This window comes from Myiozetetes cayanensis, unplaced genomic scaffold (assembly GCF_022539395.1).
Source record: "Myiozetetes cayanensis isolate MyiCay16 unplaced genomic scaffold, myiCay2020 scf17, whole genome shotgun sequence".
Taxonomy (NCBI): domain Eukaryota; kingdom Metazoa; phylum Chordata; class Aves; order Passeriformes; family Tyrannidae; genus Myiozetetes; species Myiozetetes cayanensis.
The window spans coordinates 9,075,914-9,102,973 of record NW_026087378.1 but is presented as its reverse complement, the minus strand read 5'-3'; the positions used below and the strand labels follow the sequence as shown (position 1 = coordinate 9,102,973).

Here is a 27,060-nt window from a genome sequence, read left to right as displayed (position 1 = left end):
ATTTGGCTGTCATGACTTACCCGTGTGCTCAGGTCTTTATTGCACATAGACATGGATTAATCTGGCTGCAAACACCCAGCACTAAGGCGTCCTGTCTGATTTCCTCTCAAAAATTTTAGACTGCAACCTTTGCGAAGGGACAGTCAGAACTATCAATTATTTAATAAAGATAAAAGCCTTTTGGGGACAGGGATAATAATGAAAGTAATTACTAATGGAGTTTTGGCAGATTAAATGGACTCTCCAGATGATGTGAGATTGAGCTCTTCCCCATGTCAGTATTGGTAGTGAAATATTTGGATGTGTTTTTCAGTGATAGCTGTCAGCCTCTCCTTTTTACTCTCCACACAGCCATTCACCTCAAGCAGTCCATGAATAAGAAAGAAAGAAAAAAAGTAGTATCTAATTTAAAAAGCTGGACCATATTCTTGCAGTGTCCTCAGGGTTTTGACAGTACCTTTAAGGCCCAGCTCCTCTTACTTAATAAATTCTGGATGTAAAACTTCACTTATACACATCATATTAAAAAAAAGTTTGGAACATTAACTTTAAGAGGAGTCCCTTCTACAAGCTCATTTTTCACTAACTTTCTTTGCTGTAGAAACACACATTACATAAGTGTGGAATGAAAGTTTTTGCCCTGTGGCAAAGGGATATTACTTTTACTACTCTTAACTTCAGAAGTGAGGCTATAATGCAAGGAAAAATGAATATCAATGTCACAGAACAGCCAAAATAATATTGAAGTGCTTTTTTAGCCCCACATTTCTGATACATGCCTTGATACAAGGAAGCCACCACATCAGCTGTGCAAGTGGGGCCGTACCCTGTTGCTCTCCAGCTCAGTTGCTCATCACCTATGAGCACAGAGCATAAGGCTTTGTGTTCAGTGGGGTGGCACTGCCAGAAATGGGGTGGTGCTGGAGTGCTCAGCTCTGCTAGGGATGTGAGGGGGTTTTTTTCTGCTAAAGGCCATTGGAGAAAGAAGAATAATGGGTTTTGTGTGCTCAGGAGGAGCATGGATGCGAGAGAAAGCTGTGTTAGATGCAATGACATTATTGTAGTTGCAGCAGTGCATGTAATATTTAAGCTATGAGTTCATTTTCTTATTATATTCATGTGACCTTTTTTGCCTTCTGTTCTTTATGAACATACTTGAATGAAGATAACATTGAGCCACATCAAGTATGTGGAGAAATCCTGCACCTCCTGCAGGGCTCATGACTGAGCTGTGTTGCCCAGGGCCGCTTCCCATTGCTGCTCCCTCCTTTTCTGTGCTTTGCATTTGGCAGTAAATACTCTTTGGCCAGGGTGGACTGGAGCATGGGTTTGAGCTGTGCTCAGCTGGCTGTGGGCAGCTCCACAGTGGCTTTCAGGGATGTGTTGCCCCAGGCCAAGGTTCAGCTGTGCTGGCACAGCCGCATCTCACTGACAGCTTAAATCCCTCCGGGCTGCCAGAGCAGGTCTGAGAGTTTACAGCACCCAGTGAGTCCTGACCCAAGTTTTTAACGATGCTTCCCTTCATTATACATTACATTTCAGCTTGACTTATGCCCCATGGTATATATTATTGATCTCTTCTCTTGACTTCTCTGACCGTATAGTGATTTGTCTTCTCTCGCTTTCCTGACCACTCACAGAGCATGTTATTATTAGCTCCTTGTCTCCCTTTCTTTTTCTTTTCATGTTGCTGTCCTGCCTTTTTTCTCTTACTGTTGTCTCATTCAATAACTCCCTCTCTTCACGGTGGCCTGACCTGCCAAAATCAACATGATAGAACAACCCTTTTGCAATATGTAGCGATGAAATTAAATTCCTCTCTTTCACAACTAACTTGAATAAGCTACTTTCTGTACTAAACTGATTCTTCTCTTTCTGGTGACTGATGCTGGAGTCTTAGCTTTTCCCAGATTTAACATTTACATGGCTTTGTGCACCTTCAGGTTCCTTAGATGGCTTGTACTCCCTGCCTTTGTGGGAATGGGGGTGGTCGCTGTTACTCTTCCCAGCCCCCACATCTCCTCAGCTGCTCTTGTGTGAGCTGCTGGCTCCTGGAGGTTCTCAGCGCTCCTCTGGGGTTCCCCCTACTCAGGAAACTCCCCTATACACCACAATCCCCTGTTCCACTGCAGAACACACCTGAACTGGAGCTGGTCACCTCAGTGATCAGGGAGTATTTAATAAAAACAGTTTGTACTCATTTTTAATGACATGCAGCATCCCATTTTCCCTCCTGAGAGATTTGCATAAAGTCTCAGTAAGGGTACTGCATACTTTTATCAGATTTTGGAGAACACCTCATTACCCAACAAAATAGATGTGGTGCATTATGCAGTAGTTCTAGGGTGTTACCACCCAAAAAACACAGCCTGTAACATAAACTATATCTCCAGTCAACCTTACCCAGCCACCCCCATGTCTGTCAGCTCATATGTGTCAAAGATGTTCAGCCAAGTTCCCACTGAGATCTGCAACAATGTTCTAGACTACCTCAGATTACTCTGAATTAACAGCGTAATGAATTTAATTAAAATACATTAATGTCACATCGGGCTTTTAGCTGTGATTTTAAGAAATCATGGGGGAATCAAACTGCCAACATTTCTCAAAATATGTCTCAGACAAGTTGAAAGATATAATGACAAATAATTAGAAGTACAAACAGAAAATGCACTGGTATTATGACTGCTGGGATAGGCCACTGGCTTTAAGAATCAAGAACATTTGATGTGAAATTTCCTTTGCCAATTTTCAGGTGTCCAAAGAGAGGGTTCAGTTATCACATCCCACAGTAGGCATCTGGCTTGGGGAGGATGAATTGCTCTTTGGTAACTGCTTTCTATTTTCCTTGGCTGCAGAGTTAATTTGAGCACCTCGCTGAGGTGGTGCACCTAATGCTTCAGTGACTCATGAAGGTGTAAAACGTGGTTCTGAGTTTGAAAGCACCAAGAGCACAGGAAACAAAATGTAATTCCCAGACTAAGGGCAAAATGCCATCCAAGCGATTTGGGCTGTGAGTGTCCTATTCCTTACCCAGGTAAAGAGTAAACCACAAGAAAGTATTAAATAGCCTGACCTGGTGCTGGTTTCTAAGCTGAAATTTCACAATTGTCATTAAAATGCTGGTGTTCTCCCTGCTCTGTGCATTCAGGTCGATTTATGATGCCAAGGGTTTTCTTTCGAATGGTCCTAAGTTTTCAGATTTTCAACAAATTTTTGCAAACTTCAGTGCTATTTGAGTGTTTAGTTTCACCTCACACACAGAAAAGCCAAATCCCAATCCAGGCTGCTTTGACACTCCACAGTGGTTTTGCCACTGACTTCACTTCAATCACACAGATTTTGTGATTTTTTTGAAAGGTTAAGAGATTTAGATTTACAAGGTGTGAGCTGTCTGCTTGCATTCAGTGGGCTCTTCTGAAAATCACTGAGGTTCCTGCAGTTGGCCATTTATACTGCTGGGAACGTCCTGGATGAGCTTCCTTGGACATTAATTCCAGACTAAATAGTTTACACCTGATTTGGGAAAAAAACCTGCCAGCTGGTAGTGAACCTATCCCTTCACCATGAACCATCTGCACAGCCCTGAGAAATGAACTCCAGGATTGCCAGTTGTAATTTGAGAGCTCGGAAGCAGCAAACTGAACACAGTTATATGAATATTATGATCCCGGAACTCTGTTATCTGCTAGGTGCATCCATATCTATAAGTGGTTATTATTCTGTTCTAGCTGGCTGACATTTATGGGTTTCAGGATTTAGACTGTGGTTTTCAGTTCAGTTAAATCAGATGTCTGCAAATAAGCATCTGTTATGTTTAAGTTTCCCAAAGCCTTTCCTTCAAACCTGTTATTTTCTCTGAATCAAATGCTTAGCTCAGCAGAGCCTGAAAATGAAAACAAACTCCAAATGGTCTCCACAGGATATTTGGTGGAAAAAAAGTCTCTTTGAAAGGGTAAGAGCAAGCCCTGACTGGGATAAAATGCAACTATCAATGTTTATTATTTATCCAGAACTTTCTAAAAAATCAAGTAGTTATGGACTGCTAAATTTTGCTGCAGAAGCCTGGAATTTTACTTTAGGTTCTTCTGTAGTCAGGAGGATAAATGATGCGAGGGAAGACCATGTTATCGTGCTTTGCCATCTCCTGAGTTTTTGCAGGTTGGGAGGGGAGTGTTTCTTGTCTGCTGCAGGTGATGTCTGGCTGGAGATGTCCATGGGGCTGCCTCTGCTTCACCTCACAGACCCTGTCTTGGGCTGTCAGCCATGCCAGAGAGACAATTCCTGCTTGCTGGAGCATCCTGTCTTGGTTTAGTCAAGGATGCTCTTGAAAAAAGGTGCTCTAACCTTTCTGCCTCAGTTCTCTCTCGTATTCCTTCAGTTACTGGGAACTGGGGATAAAAAATACTCTGGTGGTGCTGAAAAAAATCAAATGAACCTTTAATAAAAATCCTCAGAGGCACTTTCTCACCCTATGCAGATGTTGGATTTCTTATAACGTCAAACATAAAATAACATGGAAGCTTTTTAATATTTGAAGGGTTTCTAGAAGAGGATAGAGGAAAAGATATTTTCATTGAAGAATGACATTTAGTGATGCAAGTTCTAGTAGTGAGAGAACAAAGCAGGTGAAATCAAAAAGTTAGAACAGCTGGAGAGTTTTTAATAAATATTATTTTATAGTGTCTTCACTGGTACAGGTTTCCCAAGGCCTTACATACCAAATTTGCAGTGCAGACTTCAATAATTATCACCAAAGATTTGAGCTGTAGATCTTCCCTGTGCTTATTCAGTACAAAAATTATTTCAGTCACATTTTTACCTCTACATTAGATGGAATCGGAACTGATGATTGATGAGTGAAGTCTTGGCAAGTTAATTGAATTGTGTCAGTCACTGCTTTAGATGGTTTTTAGTATGGTATATTTAAAAATTATTTCATTTTCTCTTGAAAATTATTTGAATTTATTTATTTATTTAGACATTTGAGAGGTGGATGGGGGTTGTCTGTATGAGTGGCCAGACAGGAAAGAAGCAACGTGATATCATCATGCAAATAATCAATAGTAGTCACAGTATTAGCTGGGTCTATTGAATTGTTTTCAAGGGCCTTCTCTAATTATCTCTGCAAACTGAATTAGCAAGGTGGTTTCACTGCGTTTTTGGTTTTTTAATGGCAGCTGCCTACCCAATTATATATATTCATTAGCTCTGCTATGATTTCATTAACTGATGCACATTAAGTGCCTGTTAAGCAACTTGTGCTTATGTTCCTAGACAAGCAGTGATGCATCTTCTGGTGAGCACTCTTACCAGCTCATTGGTCTGGATAAACTGGTTTTTATGTATGTTTTCAGTTCGTCATTACTTGTGAGCAGCACCAGCTGAAGGATAAATGTAAAAAGGTAATTAAACTGGTTACTTTAATTATTTTTTGTTTCAACTGTCTCTCGGAACCACAAATCTGGCCAACCAGGCAAATGAGCATTAATGAATGAAGCCACATAATTAAAACATCTGTCACTGTCCTGCCGGGTCAGTTGAAAGCGTGGATTGGCTCCGCGCTCCAAGCGCGACGATTGCTGTGGAAAGCCAAATAAGCCAGAGTTAATGTTCTCCTAATCCTTCGCCTGTTGAGCTGACAGTGATGGGTAGCAAACATGCACCAATGAGCATTAATGAAGTGACTTTTAGATTGGTTCAGCACAGGTTTTTCGGGCTAATTAGGTACACAAAAATGTTAATTTAATCAAAGGAACGTGTATTCATTAAAGAAGGTGCAGAAGATAACTGAAGTGGAGAATTAGCTCAGTCAAGAGGTAGACTGTAGCTCCTGACTAAATTGTCCAGATTATAAAAAGAATTATGTATTTATGTACAATTTCTTTTTTTTTTTTTTTTTTTTTTTTTTAGAAAACAAAGGTACAAATGCATGCTTTTATTTCTGTGTGTCAGTGGATTTACAGCAGGAATCAAAACTGTCACCCTGTAGTCATGTATATTGGAAGGGGTGACTGGGCAGGCAGTTCAGGACTCAGAAGGAGAAAGCAGGAAGTGCACGAGATGTTCATTGTGCGTTCCAGATGGCATAAAACACACTGTCACATTATTGCTCAAATGAGATCATTACCTTCTTGCTTCATGGGATGTATTGAGCAGTGGTGGAGTGTGGCTGTGTTTGATTTTGCTTGGTCTTCCTTGGAACGTGATTAATGTGCAAGCCACAAATGGAACAGTTTTCTTCATACTGTAGCCCTGATGGAGGTGTGTTGGGTGTCCTCTTGGGGCAGATAAGGAAAAAGGAAGAAATAAAGATTTTCAACCATTGAGAAGTAAAATACAGTGCAGAGTGTCTTTCCTTATCAGATTGTATCTCATCTAAATCCAATAAAAAAGTAAAGATAACTCCCAGAGATTGCTTGCATATTGCAGCACAGAAAATAATTAAAACATTGTGTTAGAGTATTTTTTATATTTTAACCTTCTCCCACCACACGCACTATTTAGATTTTGGATTTAGATAAGAAATATGAATGACAGTTTATATTTGGAGATTTAGACCATTTTGGTGCATTTTGAATATGGTCCTTATCCTGAAACCCAGTCTGCCTTTAGCTCTCTCCATCCCACCACGCAGGGAAGTTGATTCTGATTGATGCAGCATTTCCCAGAACATGATAGTGTCTGTAATTGTACAGCGACACATGATGACCCATGAGGAGAACATCTGGGAACAACAGATGTAGGTGCAGTCTCAGTGTTTCACACAGCCAGTTCTGAGGGATCAGCCAGAACAAATATTACTTAAGACATACATATTTTAAATAATTTTATATCATTAACTGTATAGTGCTTTAAATGAAAGAATAATTATCACCTATTACTGTGGTATGTTGTATTTGTGGTATTCCTTTTAATGGCTGGAAGCTTTTTGTCTTGTTCCTTCTGAGAGAATGAAGAGTGTTCAGTGGGTGTTATGGGTCAATTATATATTTCTACATAGAATGTGTGGTTGGTTGGTTGTTTGGTTGGTTGGGAAAATGTCTGGAGAGGAGGAATATCAGCACGTGCTGGCATTCATGGATTAGTTTTCTTTATATCATAATATTCAGTGTAATGGTTAATGGGACTATTTTAATTCTTTTAATGTCTGTTGTGCAGGGAAGGCAAGTTAACAATTATCTGTTTTATTGTTTGTTTGTTTGTTTAGTCCATGTTTTCTGGGATTGGTCTTCTAGGACAACAGATGGTAGAAAGGAGATTGAGGTACAAATTAAGGTTTCTTGTTATCACTAACAGTTTTTATGGATTGCAATAGAGGTTTCATTTCTGTGGTTAAACAGCATAAACAGTTTTCATTAGCATCTCAATTTAACATAATTTTCAGGAGCATGCAAGTTCTGGTAACTGAAGATGATGATTGATACTGATCTAACAATGAAGGAAGACACAATTTAAATGCTGAAAGTTAAATTTGGGAAAGAGAGATGAAGCTTTTTAATTTGAGATAAGGGAATCAGCAGCACGTGTAACTTTGGAAATGTAATTTTTTTTAAATGATTATAACTACATTCTGCAGCTGTACTGTGAGGTGTTAACAGAACCCATGTAATTGTGACATGTGGGCAAAGCAGTCCTGAAGAAATGTCTGAAGGAATCCAAACTGGATTCTTGCTTCATATAGTGAAATGTAGAAATGTTTTGAACCGACCATGGCATGTGGGCCTTTTCAGATTAATAAGAAACATCATTTTGAGAAAGGGAATATTAAATAATTGTTGGAGTTTTAGCTAAAGGCACCTAAAAAACTTGGTTGTATCTCCTCAAGGTTTGCAGGTTCATCTACATGCCATATGTTGCATGTGGGAGCTGAGTCTGTGGTATTGGGACAGCCTCTGGGAACTGCACCAGGAGGTCTTCTCCTCTGTGGGGGAAAATGTATAATGCATGGCTCTGGGGCTCTGGCAGAGGGGATTGGATTTTCCTTTCTGTTTTAGGGGATCAGAGACACTGAAAAGATTTTCAGAAGGGTGTCACTTGCTTCCCAAGGTTCTGTCATGGAGCACAGAGGGTGATCGCTGGCCAAGTCCAGCTGGAAATTTTTCCCTTCTTTTGTGCTGATATTAGAGCTTGGCAAGAGCTGATCGTGGTGGGAGGGTTGCTGCTTTTTGGCTGCTTCAGTAGTGCTAGTCAGATGTTCTGCAGCTCAGCACAGCCCTGTTACAGCCACTCCTTGGCCTGGCTCTTCCACTTGGCACTGGAGATGCCATAATTCATTACTGTACCGGGGGGAAGAAAGTATGTTGGCAAAAGGGAGTCTTAGGATCAGTGACATCAGGAAGTCAGTGCATGTAAAGGATAAAACTGGTGGTCATCCCAGCTCTCTAAATCAGTCAGGGCTTCTCCAGCCCCTGGAGCTCACTGAAGCATCTCTCTGTGCTCCCTGCAGAGAGATGCCCTGCAAGGGAAGCAGAGTACCAGGGGCTAGAGGCCATTTTGCAGAGTTCAGGGTTATCTCCTGCTTCAGTGTCTTCATCTCATTTCTGCAGTCCTGCCCCACTTCTCTACAGCGTCTCTGCAACGTGGCCCAGGGAAGGGAGAAGTCGTGTTTTTCTTGTGATTTCTGTCTCTCCAGTTAGCAGAAGCAGATAGTCCATTTTTCCATGGTTTAGTGACTGCTATCAGAGCAACTGATCTAATAGTTCTGTGAGTCTGTGAGTGCCAGCAAAACTGCATATTCTAATGCTTCCTTTATCCTTCACTTGTTTTTCTTCTGACTCCTCTCTTCCCATTGCCCATCAGACAACCCTTGGGCTGCTGAGGTGCATTCAGAGCCAGTAGTGCCACCTCTGCCCACTTCCTAGTTAATACAGAGGAGACCACAACCAGAATGTGGTTTTTTTCTCAGATTGACCAGGACCATAACTGGGAGCTCTGCAAGCTCCTCTGCCAGAAGGAGAGGAGCTTGGGTTTACTTCCACACATGCGCATCCAAAACCCAGTTTCACTTTCTTAGAAGCTGGGAACTTTAATAATTTGCAAAATTTGCAAAGCTTCTCTCTTAGCATGGACTGAAGAATATTAGGAGGAAATGGGTGCTTTTGATATCTTTGCTTTGATGATGGTGTGATTAAGTTCTCCTCTGGGGTAAAGAGCTTTTCATGGGGTGATTGTTCAATGGGGAACTGCTGGGGTGGGATTCCTTCTTCACATTCCCTGGTCACAGCAGAAGATTTAGAGTGCTGGTTGAATATAACAACTTTAAAAGTTCGAAGAGAAAGAACCCTAAAATTTACAAGACATCTATTTCGATGAGCATCATTCTGAGATAATCAGGTCAAATATAAGCTGTTCTTTCTATTTAAACAAAGAGGTTATATAAAAAGGAAGATGACACGGAACATCTTTGGCCAAGTGCAGTAGTAGCAATAATAACAATAATAATAATAATAATAACCAAGTGTGCTTTATTGCAAGGAAGAAATGTTATCACTCCAATTACCTATCTAGGAGATTTGCAAAAATCCTAATAGGAAACAATTTAAGTGTATCTGTGAAGTTATTATTTGAGAACTAGATGTAATCAGTTACCAACAACACTCAGTACAGCTTAATTAAGGGCTGAAGAACATGAAATCTCTAGGGGGTCTGTCTGCACTAGTGTTCAGGGACATACTATAACTCAAGGTAATTGAATAGCAATTAACTTGAGTTAATGAACATGCATTCTTGGGAAGACACACAACAGTTAATGGATCAGCCTGGAAGGAACCACAATTAAACACACACCCGTTTGTTTCGCTGAACAGGCATCTACTGAATGTTCACACATACATAAAGCCATTAAATAATCTGAATTAAGAGGCATTCATCTCTACTCCCATTCCAACTGCAAGATTATCTGTAGATAGTCTGAGGACAGCCGTTGATGTTTCATGGCTATGCCTATTAAAGCTATTGCCCCTGTTAATCATGGCACAAGCTTTTGTTAACTACGTGTGTTTAAAACAATGTGAGCCATAAAGGGACTGGGAAGTCTAAGAGGTGGAATTCATGTTACATTAGGGAACTAACTGAACTACCGTGGAGACTGGCTGTCACCAAAATTTCAGGCAATGTGGAGGAGAAAGGCCATTTCAGCAGTGCCATGCCTGAGCTCCCCTTTCACGTGGTGTCAGTTTGTTCCAGAGGTGAATACTTGGATACAAGCAGCAACTAACCAGTAAGTCAGTGCCTTTATCAGCTGAAAGAGAACCTGATTGTCAAATATTTTCTCTTTGTTCAGAAAATAAAAGGCAGTTTTATGCCAGAATTCCTCGAGTGATTGTAGGGACAGATAAGAAGTTTCTTGGAACTTGAAGAACACAAATATTTGAATGTGGTCCCAAATGCAGCTAGGAGCCAAAGCATGGAGAGCTTACAGATTTAATTGACTCTTTTTGAAAGATTTGTAGAGAGCTTAAAAAGACACTAATAATATACAAATTCAGAGGAAAACTTTAAAAGTAAATGTATAACTAAGTTGTTTGCATTATTAAAAGTTAAGTAAATAAAATCGTATTTTGCAAGTGATTTCAGAATCTCTGCCTTACTCTAACAAACAAGAAGTTCCTTAGAAACCATCAGAAGATCTGACAGAAAAAAAGAAACTTTAAAAATTAGATGCTATGCGGGCAGAAAAAGAAATTACTTTTGATGACATAGCAGAGTTCAGTTCATTCAGTGTAGATGAGAAACTGCCTCAAGATTCCTCTGAAAAGTCTGGTGCTCCCACAGACCGGGCTTGTTTGTTCAATGGCAGCTGCATTTACTCTTCATAGCCTTTTTTAAGTAAAATGTAGTTTCACTGGAAAAGGACGGCGGGAAATGAAACGATGACAAGAGACCTGTGGGAAATGAAATAGCCGAAGGCTCATATGGGTAAATTTGTACTGTACGATGCAGTTTTGTGTAGGGAGCCACAAGGTCGCTTATTTAGAGCTCAGTGGAGTGTGGCAGTAATGGAGTTTCAGTGCTGCCTCTGCCAGCTCCTTGGGTAGCTCTGTGTGGCACTGGGCCCTGTCCCACTCCCAATGCCCGTTGCCCAAGCCCTTGGGATGTGTCCTCCAAATACGTCCTGGATAGCTGAGAGCCCTGTGTGGCCATAGGGTCGGTGTGCCAGGTGGTCCATGAGAGGACCGTCTTGAGCACACACCTTTCAACACCTCTGCAGAGCTTCTGTGACAAATTCCAGCCTCAAGGATCCGTCCAAAAGTCCAGAAGTTTGGACACTCTTCATCTTGAGCCACGAATTATGATGGTGGGAAAGAATGTGTTAGCAGCCCCCTTTCGTGTCGGAGTAAACAATGCAGTTTGGAGCTGACAAAGTTCTTTTGGGGGTGACTTGGGTCCTCTTTGCACACCCTTGGTATTTTAACCTGTTTAAAATAGGCAAAGGCATCGAATGAAATTCTGCAATAAATTAACGCAATTAATGTGTTTCATATCAGCTACCAGCACATCATTCAGGGAGCTGTCTTGAAAGAGACAAATTAATTACTAATTAGAATTTTATACCCTGCTATTTTCTCTATTTACTAATGTAACTTTCCATCAGTTTTCCAGAAATACTTAGTCTGATGTTTAACAAGTGAAGCTATTATTATCTTAAATTACATAAGATTTTCTTCCCCCATTATTGTGATTAAGGAGGATAAAAAATTTAAAAACAAAACCAAACAGAAGAACCGCAAGCCTTTAGAAAGACTTTAACAAACTCATTGCAGAGTTTCTTAGAAGGTGTGGAAGAGTTTACCAAGCTGAGACAAAACAAAAATATTGAGATCAGAGAAATGCTGAATGAGGGATGGGTTTGAATCAGAGAGATTTTATTTTTGCCTTTCTGTAGCTTTACTATAAATTTCAATATTTCTATGAAATATTTGCCCCAGACATATCAGGAAGCTTTTGAAAGTACAGGTTGTTAATGAGTTTGCAGCTGAATCCGAATTTTCTTTTTATTTGGTTTTTTTTTTTTGAGTAGTAGAAATAGTCCCTGTGTTTATATAATTAGTGTTTTAATGTTTGTTTTCTTTCAGTTGAGTCTGCCTTTTGAGATATTCTTTTAGTTCTTTCATCATTTCACAGAAATTAAAATTCTACCCAGAATAACTCAAACTATCCATAAGTTATATACAGAGGATTTTCAGCTCCCAAACAGATCTTTTCAAGCTTACTCTTAAAAAAGGTCTGTAAAGTTAAAGGACTTTCACTGCCACTTCAGAAGAACTGTGGGGGTTTTTTCTTTTTTTTTTTTTCCTTTTATTTTGGAAAGGATGTTCTTGACCGTGAGGAAATACTTAAATAGTTGGCATTGAGTAATACATTCAAAAGCATATCCCTAGTAATCCATCTCAATTCCTGGTTTATTACCTTTGTGACTTTCTAGCAGTTTTATCAATCAGATATTGCTCCTAGCAGTTTGAGTTTATTCTTACATTAATATCCCAAATTTATCATAAGGTTCTAAATTTCCTCTGGTCACCAAAATGTCCTATTGAGCCAGTTAAGCTCCCGGGAACTACATTCTTTATCAGTAGCCTGGGAAAAATACTTTTTGCCCTATATCCCTGAGTGTTTTGAGATTAAATTTACTAACGTTGTCAAGTAGGTCAGTGATGAAAGCCAAAACAAGAGAGAGAAGTCTCTTTTAGGATTCAGGTGGATAGGAAGGGGAGGAAGTAACAGTGCTGCAGGGCTGCAACCCCGTTGTCACAGCCACGTCCCAGACAAAGCTGCTGATGTGCAGCCTCAGTGCAGAAAGGGACCGAAATCTTGTGGCTTCAGACTGAAGACAGGATCTGAGTGCTCACCAAAGGACAGCCAAAAGGAAATACAAATGTTAGCCTTGGCAGTTTTTGCTCTGTGCTTTTTGTTCTTTTAATGGACAAAAATGCCTTCTCTGGCGATTTTGGTCACTAACCAAGTGCAGCGATTGGTGATTCTGTGTCGTTATCCCCTGTCAGTTCTCTTTTTGGAAAGAAAAATCTCATCCAGGTAGTAACAAGCACAGGCTGCCAAAATGGCCAAAAAGCTGTAAGAAAAGTCTAGGTTGTCCTCAGAGCCCTGTTTGGATCAGGGTGAAGAGCTGAGCTGCCTCTTGCTGCCTCTGAGCCAGCCTGACTCTGCCTGCAGGGAGAGCTGTGTGGAGAAGAATCCCAGTGCACTCCCAGCCATCAGCACTCACTGGCAGAAATAATTTCACCAAGTTCATTATTTTAACATTATTTTTACGTAGCCTGATGCTGTCTCCCATCTCCTTCCCTGTAAGTGTGCTGAGAGCCAGCCAGGGCTGCCCTGTGGGACTAGGCAGCTGCTCCCTGCAAGAGTTGCATCCTCTTCGTGTGACTGGTTTGTTTATTTTCTTTGCAAAGGTCCTAGGGAGCATAAACTGGGGCTTCTGCCAAAGCTTGTAGACACTCTCTTGAGAATATAACATGTTTAAACTGACAGCATCACATGCTCTGCTCACCCTTGCTCGTTGTGCCAGGCTGGAGGGAGTGAGCATCGCCTCTGACTCATGCTGGTGTAGCTGCAAAACTGTGCCCAGGAGCAGCTCACATCTAAAATGCATGTGGCCTGAAAAAAGGTTCAAAGGTGTTTCATGACAAAGGAAATTCAGATCTGAGACGCTTGGTATTTATTCTGAAAGATTTCGTTATTTAGATGATCTTGGTGCTAGTGAAAAAAATTAAAAAAGCTGAGTCGAGGTTACACACAGCAGATAAATAAATAAATAACTGTGCAGGTTGTGAGTCACTGAATTTTGTTTCTGCTGGTGTCATGTTTTAAAAAGGAGCAGAAGAAGGAGGAAATGCTAATATCCCAAAAAAAGGCATATTTCTGTAATGAAGGGGCACACAGAGCTGTGTTCTCTGAAGGCCAGAGCGTGGTAGGAGCAATCACTTCCCTGGGGCTTTGAGACTCTGTTTAAAAAAGTATTTTAAAAAGCTGCTGTGTCTTGCTCTGTTGTCACTTGCTGATGCCAGCTGTATATTTTTGCATGCAATTCTCGTCTATTTCAGGTAACCGCCTGACTTTCACAGGCATAATATTGTACTCCTGACTTCCAAGAGAATCTCTTGGCATCTGGCAAAAGTCCCCTATGACTCAGTAAACACCCACTCAATAAATAATTTGAAATTGAAAACATCCCACGCATGAGTTCTGGATACAAAAAAAAAGCCTTGTTGCCTTTATTTTCCTCAAAAAAATAAACAGTAGGAAGATTATCTCAACGTTTTCCAGTTACTTTGCAGCTCAAATGTATAAACTACCGTGAGGATAATTTTGGATATTGCGTCAGGAAGTGCTGTCTTGCAGGAGGCTTCTGGATTTGGGTTGATGACCAGCAAGCTCCTACTTCCCTTGCTGTATAATCATCATTGTTTTTATTCTAGTAAACACTTTTGAGTTTGCATTAAAAGGTTGTGAGGAAGACAAGGGGCATAAAGCATAATGCACCTTCTGGCAAGGAGGCAGAGGAATGCAAACTGCAGGGAGATGGGAGAGTATCTGGAATCTGAATTGTTGGCAATTGAAAGTTGCTAAAATTAACCTGTTGTTTCTTATGAGCAGGATATTTATGGTTTCTTAACTGCAGTGCTGTGACACAACAAGTTGCTTAGAGAGCATTGGTAGTCCTTCCCTCAGTGCAGCTTTCTTGTGTGACTGCTGGTGGATGTCTGAGTTTGTGCCTCAGTTTCCCCTCTGAGGGTGTTTGTGCGTGTGACCGTGCACACAGTGCAACACCTGTCGTGTAGATGTGAGAGCAAAGTGGTGTAGTGGGAGGTGTCCCTGAAATGAGACGATCTTTAAGATCCCTTCCAGCCCAAACCAGTATTTTATTCTATGTTTTCCTCCCTGTGCTCCAGGACCAGGTACCAGGTAGGTGTAAATTGATGGAGCTATTTCGTATAAATACATGTACTCCACAGATCAGATCTCATTCTTTGCCCACCATTTGTGATGGCAAGGGATCCTACACATACCCCTATATTTTTCTCTATGAATAATTATTTGCTGTCAATTGTTCAAAAAGCAATAGAAGCAATATACCTATTTCAGCCTCTCTGGGAGCAGCGCTTTCGGTTCTCTCATTTCTTTGCCATCCCCAGAGCCTCCCTTCCTAACAACAATGTCACAGACACACTGTAGATGAGCCTGTAAGACAGTTTAAATTATTTTGCAGTATGCTCTGATAGTGAAAGAGCAAAATCATATATTTTTGCGACAAATACAGCTATAAAAATTCAGTGGTGGTTCTTTGGCCATGAGGGCAGTTTCTTAACAATGGGACTATGGATTCCTCTTAGACAGAGAATTTGATTTTAAAGTAAGTTTCTTTTTACCTACCTGTGCAAATAAATTGAATGTGTTCAATCTCTATTTCACATTGAAAGTATGGATCTTGATTAGAACAAAAAAGAAATCATTAAAATAATCTCTGAAGTCACTCTATGTGGGTATAGTTGGAATCACATTATTTAAGTATACTTTATTTATGATATCTGTTTATTGGTTTGCCTGGCAACCCATTTGTTTTCTGTTTGAATCCTGTTGCACACCACTCAAGCCTAGGTTTACTGCAACAATCTATAGGCAGCCAGAAAAAGATGCCTGTCACCTTGGAGGGGCTCCACAGCAGTTGGTAAGAAGCACTTCCAGGGAGTGATTTGGGTGCTAAGTGGACTCTCTTGCCATTTTCTCTCCCCTGACTGCAAAACTAGCCCAGGGTGATAATCTTCAAGTGCAGGCTCAACAGTTAAATGCCTGGGATTAGCTGAGTTGGGGCTCAGAAGTGATTAATTGAGCTGCATTGAAAATATTTCTCCCTGTCCACCCTGTTTTCTCCTGGCTTCTGGAAACAGAGGAGATAATAGTGGAGGAGTGTGAGTGAACCAACTAAAATACAGATTCACATTGTGATGACCCTGCCTTTGGAGGCTGATGTTGCCATAGCAGCGAGTTTATCACACAGGTGCGGTGGGTTTGGAGAAGGTCAGTGCAACAGGTGCCTCCCCTGAGCTTCTCCACAGCCTGGAAATCCATGTGCTGAGATGGAATCGTCAAATGTGCCTAATGGAAGAGACCTGGGAGAGGGGTCACAGCCCTGCTGGGTCTCTTTTCTCCTGTGCTTTGTGGTTTGTGGAGTGTTGGTGTGGATCTTGAACAGGGCTGAAACAAGACTGTGTTTGCATGAGGCTTATTTCTTGGCACAGACCTGGTGTTACACTCTATAATCAATAATGCCCCTGAGTTCTTTTGGCATGTTTACATCAGACACAAATGACCCAACAATTGGCCCCATTTTGAGAGCTCACCTTCAGAAATGCCCACAGGAGACTTGGTACTTTCCTTTTCACAGTGTCAGGACTTAAATCTGCAACTTCATTGCTGGCGGGGGGAACTGGATTAGTTAGAAAAATCTTACTTCAGAGTGTAAGTACAGAAGACAAAAGGGATCCACTAAGATAGAGAAAGGAAAAAAAATACCTCCTTCTCCCTCAAAACTTCTTCCATCACTATCAAGATGAGTCCAGTCAGCTCTGGTGTAATTTGGAGAAGTGATGCCACAGAGGACATTTTGTCCAAGATCTTTATAGTTTGAAAAAAGAAGAAGTGTTTTTTCTATCCTTCATTTGGTGATTGACAGACTATCATAATTAAGGAGTATTAGGCCATAATTTATAAAACCTGTTTCTGCAACCTCTGCATCAGTGGATTTATATGCTGATTTTATTATTAAATCACTGCATTAGAAGGCTACTTGTTCCTACGAGTATAAGAATCTTTTTTTCCACTTCTGAATGAGCACAAATTTCTGCAGGATGGGACTTTTCCCTTCTAGTTAGCATAATTATGGTAATAAGCTAGACTAAAAAAGATGGAGAATTCAAGGGACACGTTTGGAATATATGTTGATGATAAGATGTGAAACCTTACTATTTGCATTGGAGCAAAAAAGCGGAAAAATGCTCAAGAGAACATGGCTCATTTCATAATGCTTCAGTGCCAAAGAGCTCTGGAACAAGGAGTTGGAGGCGTGAAAGCCAAGTTTCGATCTCTTCCCTGCTGTACCGATGGAAAGGGAAATTATTACCCTAGAGAGGAATTCTGCATGTGATGGTTGAGTTGTAGTAACAATGCTGGAATTCATAATCATCTCCCCAAAAGGTCTGCTAATCTTTCTCCCTGCAAAAATATATTCTCAGATGAGGGTGGTTATTTCATAGAAACCCTGGTTTTGTTGTGTCACATGTGATCATACTTTGAGTAAACTCACTAGCACTTTGCTTTGGAAAGAAATACCTCCTGCCTAAAGTAATTTCAGCAATATGCAGTAAATCCAAAGCTGAGCTTTCTTCAAGCTCTGGCTGAAGGATTTGTTTAGAAATTGTTCCAAGACTAGTTTGGAATTGTTTCAAGGGATGAGATTTAGTTGCTTTTGGTCAGTTGTAACTTACTTGAAACAGTAATTGGAAAACCACATTTGATCCTATTCCTCCTACCTGTTAAGACTTTTCTCCCTAACTTCCACTAAAGCCAATTCATCAGTGCCTTTTGCCTTTCATGAGATCTTTATAGGGCTCTTTGAATAACCTTCATCATGAATGGTGTTGGCTCTGGTGAGCACATGGTCAGTGTGCAAGAACAGGGAAATGGTGCTACAGGAACGTGCACATGGCAGAATCCCTAATGCCATCACAGCATCTGAGCCCAGTGGGAATAAAGTCAGGATTTTCTGTATCACAGCTCATTGCTGTAACTGGATGTCTTTTCCGTTCTTGTCCTCTTCTCATTGTATCCTCTCATCTTCTGCCTCTTGTGCAGTCGTGCAGAGGAACTCACAAATACAGGAGTTACCACTAGAAGGGAAGGGCTCTGAGCTTCACATGGGCTTCATTTGGGCTCCATTTTACATAAACCATAATGGTCTGCATTTCTCCACTGACAGAAAATTCCTTCATAAGCTAGAAGCCACCTGATTTTCCTGTCGCTGTCACAAATTACTTCGTGCCTCTGGAAGGAACTAAAAGTGCCTACATAATTCATACACCTTTAACATCAGCTTCCAGAGGTCTTTTTCCAGTGGGTGACTCCCACAGCTGGTCTTTGTTCATTCAGCTCCATGTCTCCCTGTGACTGATGACTGCAGCACCAGAGATTATTTAGAGGTGTCTTCTCACAGACTGTTCACAAGGTTCTGGATGGACCCTTCTACAGGGAGCTGCTTGCTAGTCTTGCAATTTATAATGTTGTTTTAGTGCACCAAATAGCTGCAAAGATTTTAGCTGTGCTTCATCTGTGTCCCCCTCCTTCCCTGGAGAGGGTATACATACTGTCTCACAGTGATGCAAGGCACTTGGGGTCACCTTCCCTCACCCACCAAGGTCTCAGCACAGCGATCCTGCCCTGTGCCTGTCGCCTTTAAATTCAAATGCTACCAGTAAGACATCTGACAGGGACATCTGAGGTCAATAAGGGGAGGAAGATGAATGCCAGTTGTGGACGTGAGACCTCATAGTGCAATCCACAGCATAAGCCTGGATCTGTGCACACAGAGATATGATCACACAGGCTGTGTAAAACTAGGTTGGCTTGTTTTTCCCTGCTGTCCACACAAACCTGAGTCCGTACATGAGGTCTCAAAACCAGGTCTCATGCCAGAGGAAGAAGCTGTCACACATTGTCTCCTTATGTTGGAGTGTATATTGCTCTGGACTGTGCTGTGTAACCAGGTTTAACTGGGTAGTACTGGTGCTGCTGTGAGGTGTTTGGGCTCTTCTGGCTTCCACTGGAACATATTGCTGCTGATCCACAGCTGGATGTTGGGATTCTTATATAAAGATGGCAAATTAACTGAAGCAAATGAGAAGGAGAGAGGGAAGGTCCAATTAGAGCAAGTAGGTGTTTCAGCTGAGCTGTAGCTGTGAAGCACTGGCAACAATATGTTGTTCTGTACAGACCTTCCTTAAATCTATGGAATCTGGAAACATTTAATGTCAAGTCAGAGAGAGAAGAACAGCACAGAAATCTTCCCAGAAGGGGAAGAAAAAAACCAGGTCACTTGCATTTGCTGGGGTTTTTTTAGTAACTTTGGATGTATTGAGCTGTGTAATAACTTGCACATATCTGGAAGCAATGCAGAGCACAGCAATCAATAATACAAGCAACGATAATCAGGTGTTTCAGCCATCTGACATGAGCAGTCTCCAAAGATAATTCTCTCCCACAGGACATTGCTGAACATAACTTCAGTTTATTCCTAGCAAAGAAGTGAAAGCTTGCCTGCTGTGCAGAGAAACCTTGACAACAGTTTTCCTCCTGAAAACTGGAGAGGGATGGAGGTGCAGGAAAAATCGTGGGGAAACACGTGCTGGTGGTGACCAGCAGGCAGCTGGAGCAATCTGTGTTCCCCATCACCAGTGTCCTTAAAATCCTTACAAACACCTCAATAAACAGCTAATTTGCCTCTGTGTTCAGAAATTTCTGGACAACACAGGAAGCACAGAAGAGTTTGAGGCTGAAGTTACTGTTTGTGACAGACAAAGCATCCTGGCACTAAGGAACACAGTAAATATGTGTCATCACCATATTGGTTCTTGACTAGGTTAAGCTGTAGTGTGAGCTCAGCCTGGTCAAATAAAGCTGCCATGAATGGCAGAGAGCACTGAAAATTACCTCGTCCCTATGTGTAAGCAGTCCAGGTTGGTGGGGTCAGTCCCACTTCCAGGTATTTATCGTAGAATTATAGAAATGTTTGGGTTGGAAGGGACCTTAAAAATCATCTAATTCCAATCTCCCCTGCCATGGACAGGGACACCTTCCACTAGACCAGGTTGCTCAAAGATGGCCTTGAACACTTCCAGGGATGGGGCAGCCACAGCTTCTCTGGGCAACCTGTGCCAGGGCCTCACCACCCTCTCAGGGAAGAATTTCTTCCAAAAATCTGATCTAAATCTACCCTCTCTCAGTTTAAAGCCTCTACCACTGCAGTTACATCTCTTGGGTAGGCTGGCTGTTTTTTCTTCTTCTGAATCTCCCTGCTACCAGCTGTACACTTAAAAAAAAAAAAAAAAAAATTAAAGTAACCCACAACTGTTAAAAAGTAAAACAAAACCCAGCTGGGCTTTAGCCACTTGTATGGCCACATTGCTACCCAAAAGGCAGAGATCAGATGGCATCAATGCTGGGCTGTTTCCCTAACACTAATGCCATCATTCATAATTGACTGTAAATATGAATTGCTTCTCAGGCTACTGAAAAAAGCAAATTCCCTTCTCATTGAGCATCACCAAAATGACATTTATGTTATTCAGGATTTCTGAATCCTTTCAACCCAGAGCAGTCAGCAATAGCACATACATTTTTATGGTTGTCCAGTACAAGGCATTGCATAAAAAGAGAGAGGGCATAGATGATATAATTGATGTGAAAGTTTTTGCCATGGCCTATCAAAAAGCAGAATAATTCAAACCAGGTGATAATGGAAAGTTCCTGACTCTGTACCTCCTGTTTGGAACTTTCCTCCTGGGAGCTTCCACAAAGCTGGCTTGTGCCTGCACAATAAAGTAATTCACTCTGCCGAGGAGTCTATTAATAAAAAGGAGAGAAACAATGATTGTCAGATGGCAGAGTATCAAATAATCAATACTGCCTTTCTTTTATCTTTATTCACAAGCAGTAGAGTGGCAGGTAAGGATATATACCAATCACAGACACAATGTTTAATAAAACATTTTGGTCTTTGTCACTCTAGGCAGTTTTCTGCTACATTTTATAGGTCACAGTCCATGAAATTTCATGGGAACTTTCATATATATTCTCTGAAGCAGAATATGACATTTATTTGTTATTAAACCATATCATTTAGGGAGGATGAAGATACTTTATCCAAAACAACTTGTGAAGAAGTCTTTCACACAATGATTTCTCTCTAATGTATCTGCGTTTTGGAACATCTATAAATTCTGCGAGCTGCTTTTTTTTCTTTTTTTTTTTTTAATGGGAAATAATAGATGAATACGATTTTATAATGATTGTACTATAAGAGGCCATGAAACTCATTAAACTCAGGTTACAACCTTTGCTTGGTTTTTCACCTGCTGACCCAGACTGTCACTACAAAAAGCTGTCAGCTTTAATCATGAGAAACATGAGCAGCAGTGAGTTAGTCGTAGTAAGTCAGTGCTAAGCATTGTATCAGCTCCCAAACACCAGGGAGGGCAAGACAGGACATCTGGTGGGTGCAGCTTTTATTAATTTTGGTGGCTGCTGGAGGAAGGAAAGGTGAGTGGGGATTGGAGATTGAGAAGAAAACATGGGGAAGCACCTCTTTTTTTCCAACTCAGTGGATTTGTAAGAGAATACACCTGCTTTAATTAACCAAATGTGTTTGTGATGTTTTGGTTGTAGTACATTATCCCATAGGCCTGATACATCTTCTGGCTGTGAGCTAAATGTCCCATATGTGTGTTTTTCATATATAATCATATATATCATTATGATAGAACACAGTTGTGAGCCATCAAAATTTCTGGTTTGCCACAGCTTGGTGGTGACTTCACAAATCCCTTTTTATCCATAGGTCCACATTACTGGTAAAGTGTTGCCCCACTTCAGCTCAGGAGCAAGCCCTGGAAATGGCCAGCATTGCATATCTACACAGATGGTCATTCTTACGGCTGTATGGGGCACATACCAGCTCCCCTGACATGTAACTTTTCTTGATAAAACCAGAGAAGACACTGCTATGTGAAAGCCCTCAAGGCTTGTAACCTTTCTGAAATATCTATATTGAGAAAAAAAAAAAATGGTAGTTTTTTTAGCAGCTCAAAACATGTGAGAGTCTGCAGATAGCTGTAATAATTCCTGCTCGCTCGAATCACAAAGCACACCAGCTATCAAAGTTTAATCTGGGGTTTTTTGGTGCATAATCACATTTCACTCATTTTCCTCTATCCTTTTGTGTGAAATAAATGAACCCCTGCTGTGCCACCACCAACCCAGAATTCACAAGCCAATATTTTCCACCCAGGCCAAGGAATGTTGCAAGTGGCATTTTATGAGCCACCTCTCACTCCCTCCCTTCAGCAATCCGTAGCATTTTCAGCATATGTCTCTCAAGTTTGCTTACAGCTTTCAGTTCAAAAGGAGATGACAACGGTCACTTTATCACCCAGCATCACCTTTGTTCATAGGACACCACGCTCTGGCAAGAAGGATTTTAACTTGGCAGAGAACTACCTGGGAATGGTACTTCTTGGAACAGGAGAACCTCTGGCAAGTGACCAGTGTCACTTGCTGAGCTGTGAGATGTCTTTGATTTTCATCCCTCCAAATTCATTTTGGCAATAGTTCATGGAAGTCTTTCTGGGTTAGCCATTCACTTGTAGTGACGGTGATTCCTGTTCTGGTGCACTCACAATGGGAGGGAGAGAGAGTAGAGAGATGGGAAGAGGTTTTGTAGATGGATTAGAAAGCATGCAGGGTGTATATCCAAATACATTCAGTTTACCTGGTTTTTCCAGGCCTCCATCTTCTTAGGGCTTCTACCCAACTGCATTCCTCTTTCCTATAAAACCCCTGAAACAGCTGAGGTGCTAGTGTTACTCTCCAATCCTAGTGACTTCAGTCAATTTTATGCTAAAAGGTATTCTTCAGACCATCTTTTTCTCAGAAAAACAACCAATTTACCTCAATCCTTGCAAACTTTGATAGTCACCCTGAATCTTAGAAACAATACCTTGCATTTGATGTGATTTTGATTATGGATGTACCTGTGCAGTTCTCTACCCACACCATGTTTCTTACACACACACACACTCCTTTCTAAGCAGTTACAGCCTAAATGATGCTAAATCCCTCATCTTAGTAAAAGTTAGAGCTTTCATGTGTCAAAGGTGAAATGTATTTTGGTACAGTTCTGCTCTGTGCCAGTGTGTCCATATACCTGTCTCACTGCACTTAAAAAAAAAAATCATAAAAATTTGGCATCTTTTCTTTGCTCTTATGGTTTATCAGATCTTTCATTACATCTTGCACACACATAGATAAACAATTTCTAAAGGGGCTATTTGCAGTCATCTCTTGGAGGCCAAGAAGATTTTTGCCATGGAAGTACAGGGTGTGGTGGAGCCGTGGAGCCTGGGAGGGCTGGGGAGAGGGTGAGAACTGAGAGCTACAACTGTGGAACTAGGACTCAACAGAAACCAAAGTTACATCAGTCACTTCATGCCTGGCCAATGGTCTTTGCAGTGGTTGGTTGAAGGGCATGAAAATGACTCAGAAGACCCAAAATGTTTGAATGCAGAGGTCCAAATTGCTGGGATGTGCTTGGGGTGTGCAAGGAGCAGAGTGAGGGCTCCAATCCTGAGCTGATCATTGAGGGGAGAGAAAAGCCAGAAGTCAGTCCAAGACAGGAGAGCAGCCTTGTTCCTTTTGTACCATTACTTCTTCCAGAGGAAATATTTGCCTAAATGTATATTCCGATAAAGCTGTGCAGCATCTTAACAGTATTGAAAGAACAGAAGAGACTGTGACACTTGTAACTAATCAATGTGACTCCCCATCTTTTTCTGTAAAGACTGACAGCCCTAAAGAAATCCCACCAAAGATTCCATGATTTGCAGAGGCTTCCCCAAATTACAGGGGTCAAGTTCCCTACCACATTTTGTTGCAATACTGCTACGCAGCCAAACCTTATTTTCTTGATTCAGTGGAATTAATCACATATTCTCTATATGGAGTTTGGCAGAATTAATCTCACAGTCTTTATATGATTTGCTGTGAATGAGAAGATATATTAATATACAGGCAGACGGTGGATATTACAGTGAATAGTTTCCTGTTAACGCAGAGCATTGCTGCGTCTCTGTGAGTAGAGAATGATTTAGCTTAAAGGAACATCTTTCATCTGTGTAAATGGTTTACTGGGGGGCATTGCAGATTGTTCTGAATAGAATTTATTATTTTTTTTCCACAGAAACCAAGTGACAAGGATAACAGAAGTAATTGCATTCTCTAGTGCCTCCCAGTGCTATATGTGCTATCTTCTGTGGAAAAAAATCAGCTGTTGGTGGCCTGGTGAATTTAGTAATTGTAACTAATGGGGTTGTTTCTTTTTGTCTGTCTTTTAGGATGGAATGGGGAACCTGAGAATCACGGAAAAGGGTCTGAAGCTTGAAGGAGATTCAGAATTCTTGAAACCTCTTTACGCCAAAGAAATCCGGTCAAGACCAGTAAGTTTTTTGGGAAGGGAATAAGCACATTTCTGTAGCCCTAACAGAAAGAAACCAATAAGTGGCAGGGTGATGTGGTTATTGGATAAATTACTTTGGCCATTGGCCACTCTATACAAATGCAGTCTGGGGAGGGAGGCAGTGGGTGTCCTTTGAGGATTTCATTCAGGTACTGTATCCTCTGGGCAGTTGCAAAGTTGATACTCGTAGGTTTGTTGTGTGTAAGCCACAGTTAAAATCTTTCTAGGACCTCTGAGGTTTCACACTGTCTTTTTGCCTCCTCTGAAGGACCTAATATTTCTATTAGATAAGAAAGGAGATATTAGAGGCAGAGGGATGGCAGAGGTGGCACCTCCTCTGCAGAGAGGTGATGCTGTGGCGCAAGGGCCTGATCTGCTCTGTTGTTTGTTGGCTCAGTGAACATGTATTATGTGCTCAGTCCTGTTTCATGTTGGTTTAAAATTATGTGCAGTTAAAATTCAATGCTGCTAGAAGTGACTGTGTGACAAAAGTGGCAAGAATGTTAACAACTGAAAATGAGAAAAAACCCAAGTGTGATTGAAATAGCATTTTCATAGCAGCACTTCATTTACTATCGGTGACTTTTGCTCTTTCTAATGTAATCTTGTTTGTCCTGAGCAGCTTTAAAATAACTGAAATGACTACAGAGAGTTTCCAAGATCCTTGTCAGAAGATATCATCTGTCTTATTTCCTGATCTAAAGTGTTAATTTGAGTCAGATACCAACCTTCCATTTTGATAACAATGGCAGATAGCTAATTAAATAAACTTAACATCCTTTTATCTTAGCATTTCTGTTCTCTTGTAGAAATTGGAACTTGTAGCATAATGAACACAACAGCCAATACAATATCCAATTTAATTATTGAAGGTTGTAACCTCTGCAAGATGGCTAGGAATTGATTTGAACAAGCCTAATCATTTAGGAAGAAAACTTAATAAGAAAACCTTCATATCTATAAATGTTTTCATCCCTGAATTAAAACTGAACCATAAAGCCTTACATGTCATACGCTTTTCAACATAAAATGTGTGGGAACCAGGTGCAGCACTTGGTTTGATAAATAGACTGACAAATTGCTACTTACATTTCTTTTCTTCTAGTTACGTTGATGGAAATAATATTTGATTATTAAGAGAAATGAGAACTACTTGCTACAGGGGAGTTTACTGTTTTCATATTATCATATTCATCTGCATTTTCATACATCAGGCAGTACAAAAGGTGTCCCCTTCCTAAGGTTGTGGAAATTATTTCCACACCATTGACAGATTACTGAATGCAAGGAACAAGAAGTACAAGGTAATGCTTATGTGTGTTCCTTGCTTTATCCCCTGTCCAGGATTATTTTTACTGTTAGTGGAGAAGGATGCCAGCCAGAAGGTTTGATGTACAGTCTAGTGAGCTGGAGCATCCCTGCAGGCTTCAGTAGATGAGTCCTGGGAATTGTATTAACTGTATAGTTACACCAACCATGTGTATATTTTCTCTGACTTTTCACTGGAATAAACTGGAGTAGCCTGTGCTGGCTTTCCAGCTGCTCATGATAACTCCAGAATTATTGTCAGGCTGGGTGCAACAAGAGTGACCCTATTGCTTTCAGGCAACTTCTGATTTCTTGTGCTATATGTACATTTGGCCTCTTGAAAGCAAATGAAAGCGTTGCAGTCAAAGTATTATAGTTATAGAATATTTTAAAATACTATTAAATATTCAACACTATATTTTTTTGAAGAACAGTAGTATGACCCAGTGTTGTCTTGGAGGGAAGCGTGCTAGCAGTTCCTGAACCTGATGAATATTGTTAAAATAAAGTGCCAAACTCAGCACTCAGTAACAACTGAACATCCATACTAATTCCATAGTGATCTTCTCTGGGTTTTCAGAAGTGCATAATGCAGCTTTAAGTATGCGAAGCGTAACAGAAACAATATGACAAATAACAGTAAAGAGCATCCCAGAAATAATCTGACATAGACAATTTTTCATGTGTTTAATGAAACAACCTAAGAGTTGTGTACAGTAATAAATAATGGTTTCATATAAGCTCCAAAGACTTTCAGATTGCAGTTATTTATAGAAGAATTTGATTTTAATTTTTTTAAAAAAACACAACAGATTTAACTTCAGTAGTGTTCTGTGTTGTGGATGAAGGGGTGTTGGTGCTGCCAGGGAAGGGAAGCAGAAGAATCACTTTATGTATTAGTGGCTGCAGTCCCATCACCTCTGTGCAGTGGATTTTCCTACTCGTGTGTCTCTGTGGTGCTGCTCCCCAGGCTGCCCTGCTGTGGGCAGAGCTGGGCAATCCCTGCAAAAATATCTCCAAAATGTGAGTTGTGATTATTCTTGAGAGCCTGAATTTGTCACTGCTGCCTCTTCTCTGCTGCCTCTCTTAATTCCCAGGAAGGTGGTAATTACAATTATACACAGACTTGCTTTCCTAGGAGCTGTGCCTTCTGCTTTAACAACAGTTTTGGATTTCCTGTTAAAAGTGGATCTCTTTTTTAATTAATTTGGCCAGAAGGGAAGACGAAGGTTTAGAGAGGAGGAAAAGCCCTCAAATGTCATTCCATGAGACTGGCTGTGGGGAACCCTCTGAGTTTCTGTAGTTCACGCCTTAAAGAGCCCTAGTAGGTACTGCTGCTTTCACCACCCTACAGAGAGAGTAGTTGCACTTAGATGGGCTTCTCATTGCAGCTGAGACTACAGCCATGAAGGACTGAGTCTGTTGTACCATGACATGCAATCAATAACAAC

At 40.8% G+C, this 27,060-nt stretch overlaps 1 protein-coding gene across 2 annotated transcripts in view; it reads left to right on the top strand.

Annotated features, from left to right (window-relative positions):
- The window catches only part of SGCD (sarcoglycan delta), a 314,890-nt gene that overhangs the window by 216,117 nt on the left and 71,713 nt on the right, over nt 1-27,060 (top strand). For both annotated transcript variants that reach the window (XM_050312063.1, XM_050312062.1), the window contains exon 5: nt 24,180-24,281. In XM_050312063.1, coding sequence (XP_050168020.1) covers nt 24,180-24,281 — 102 coding nt within the window. The remainder of the gene's footprint in view (nt 1-24,179; nt 24,282-27,060) is intronic.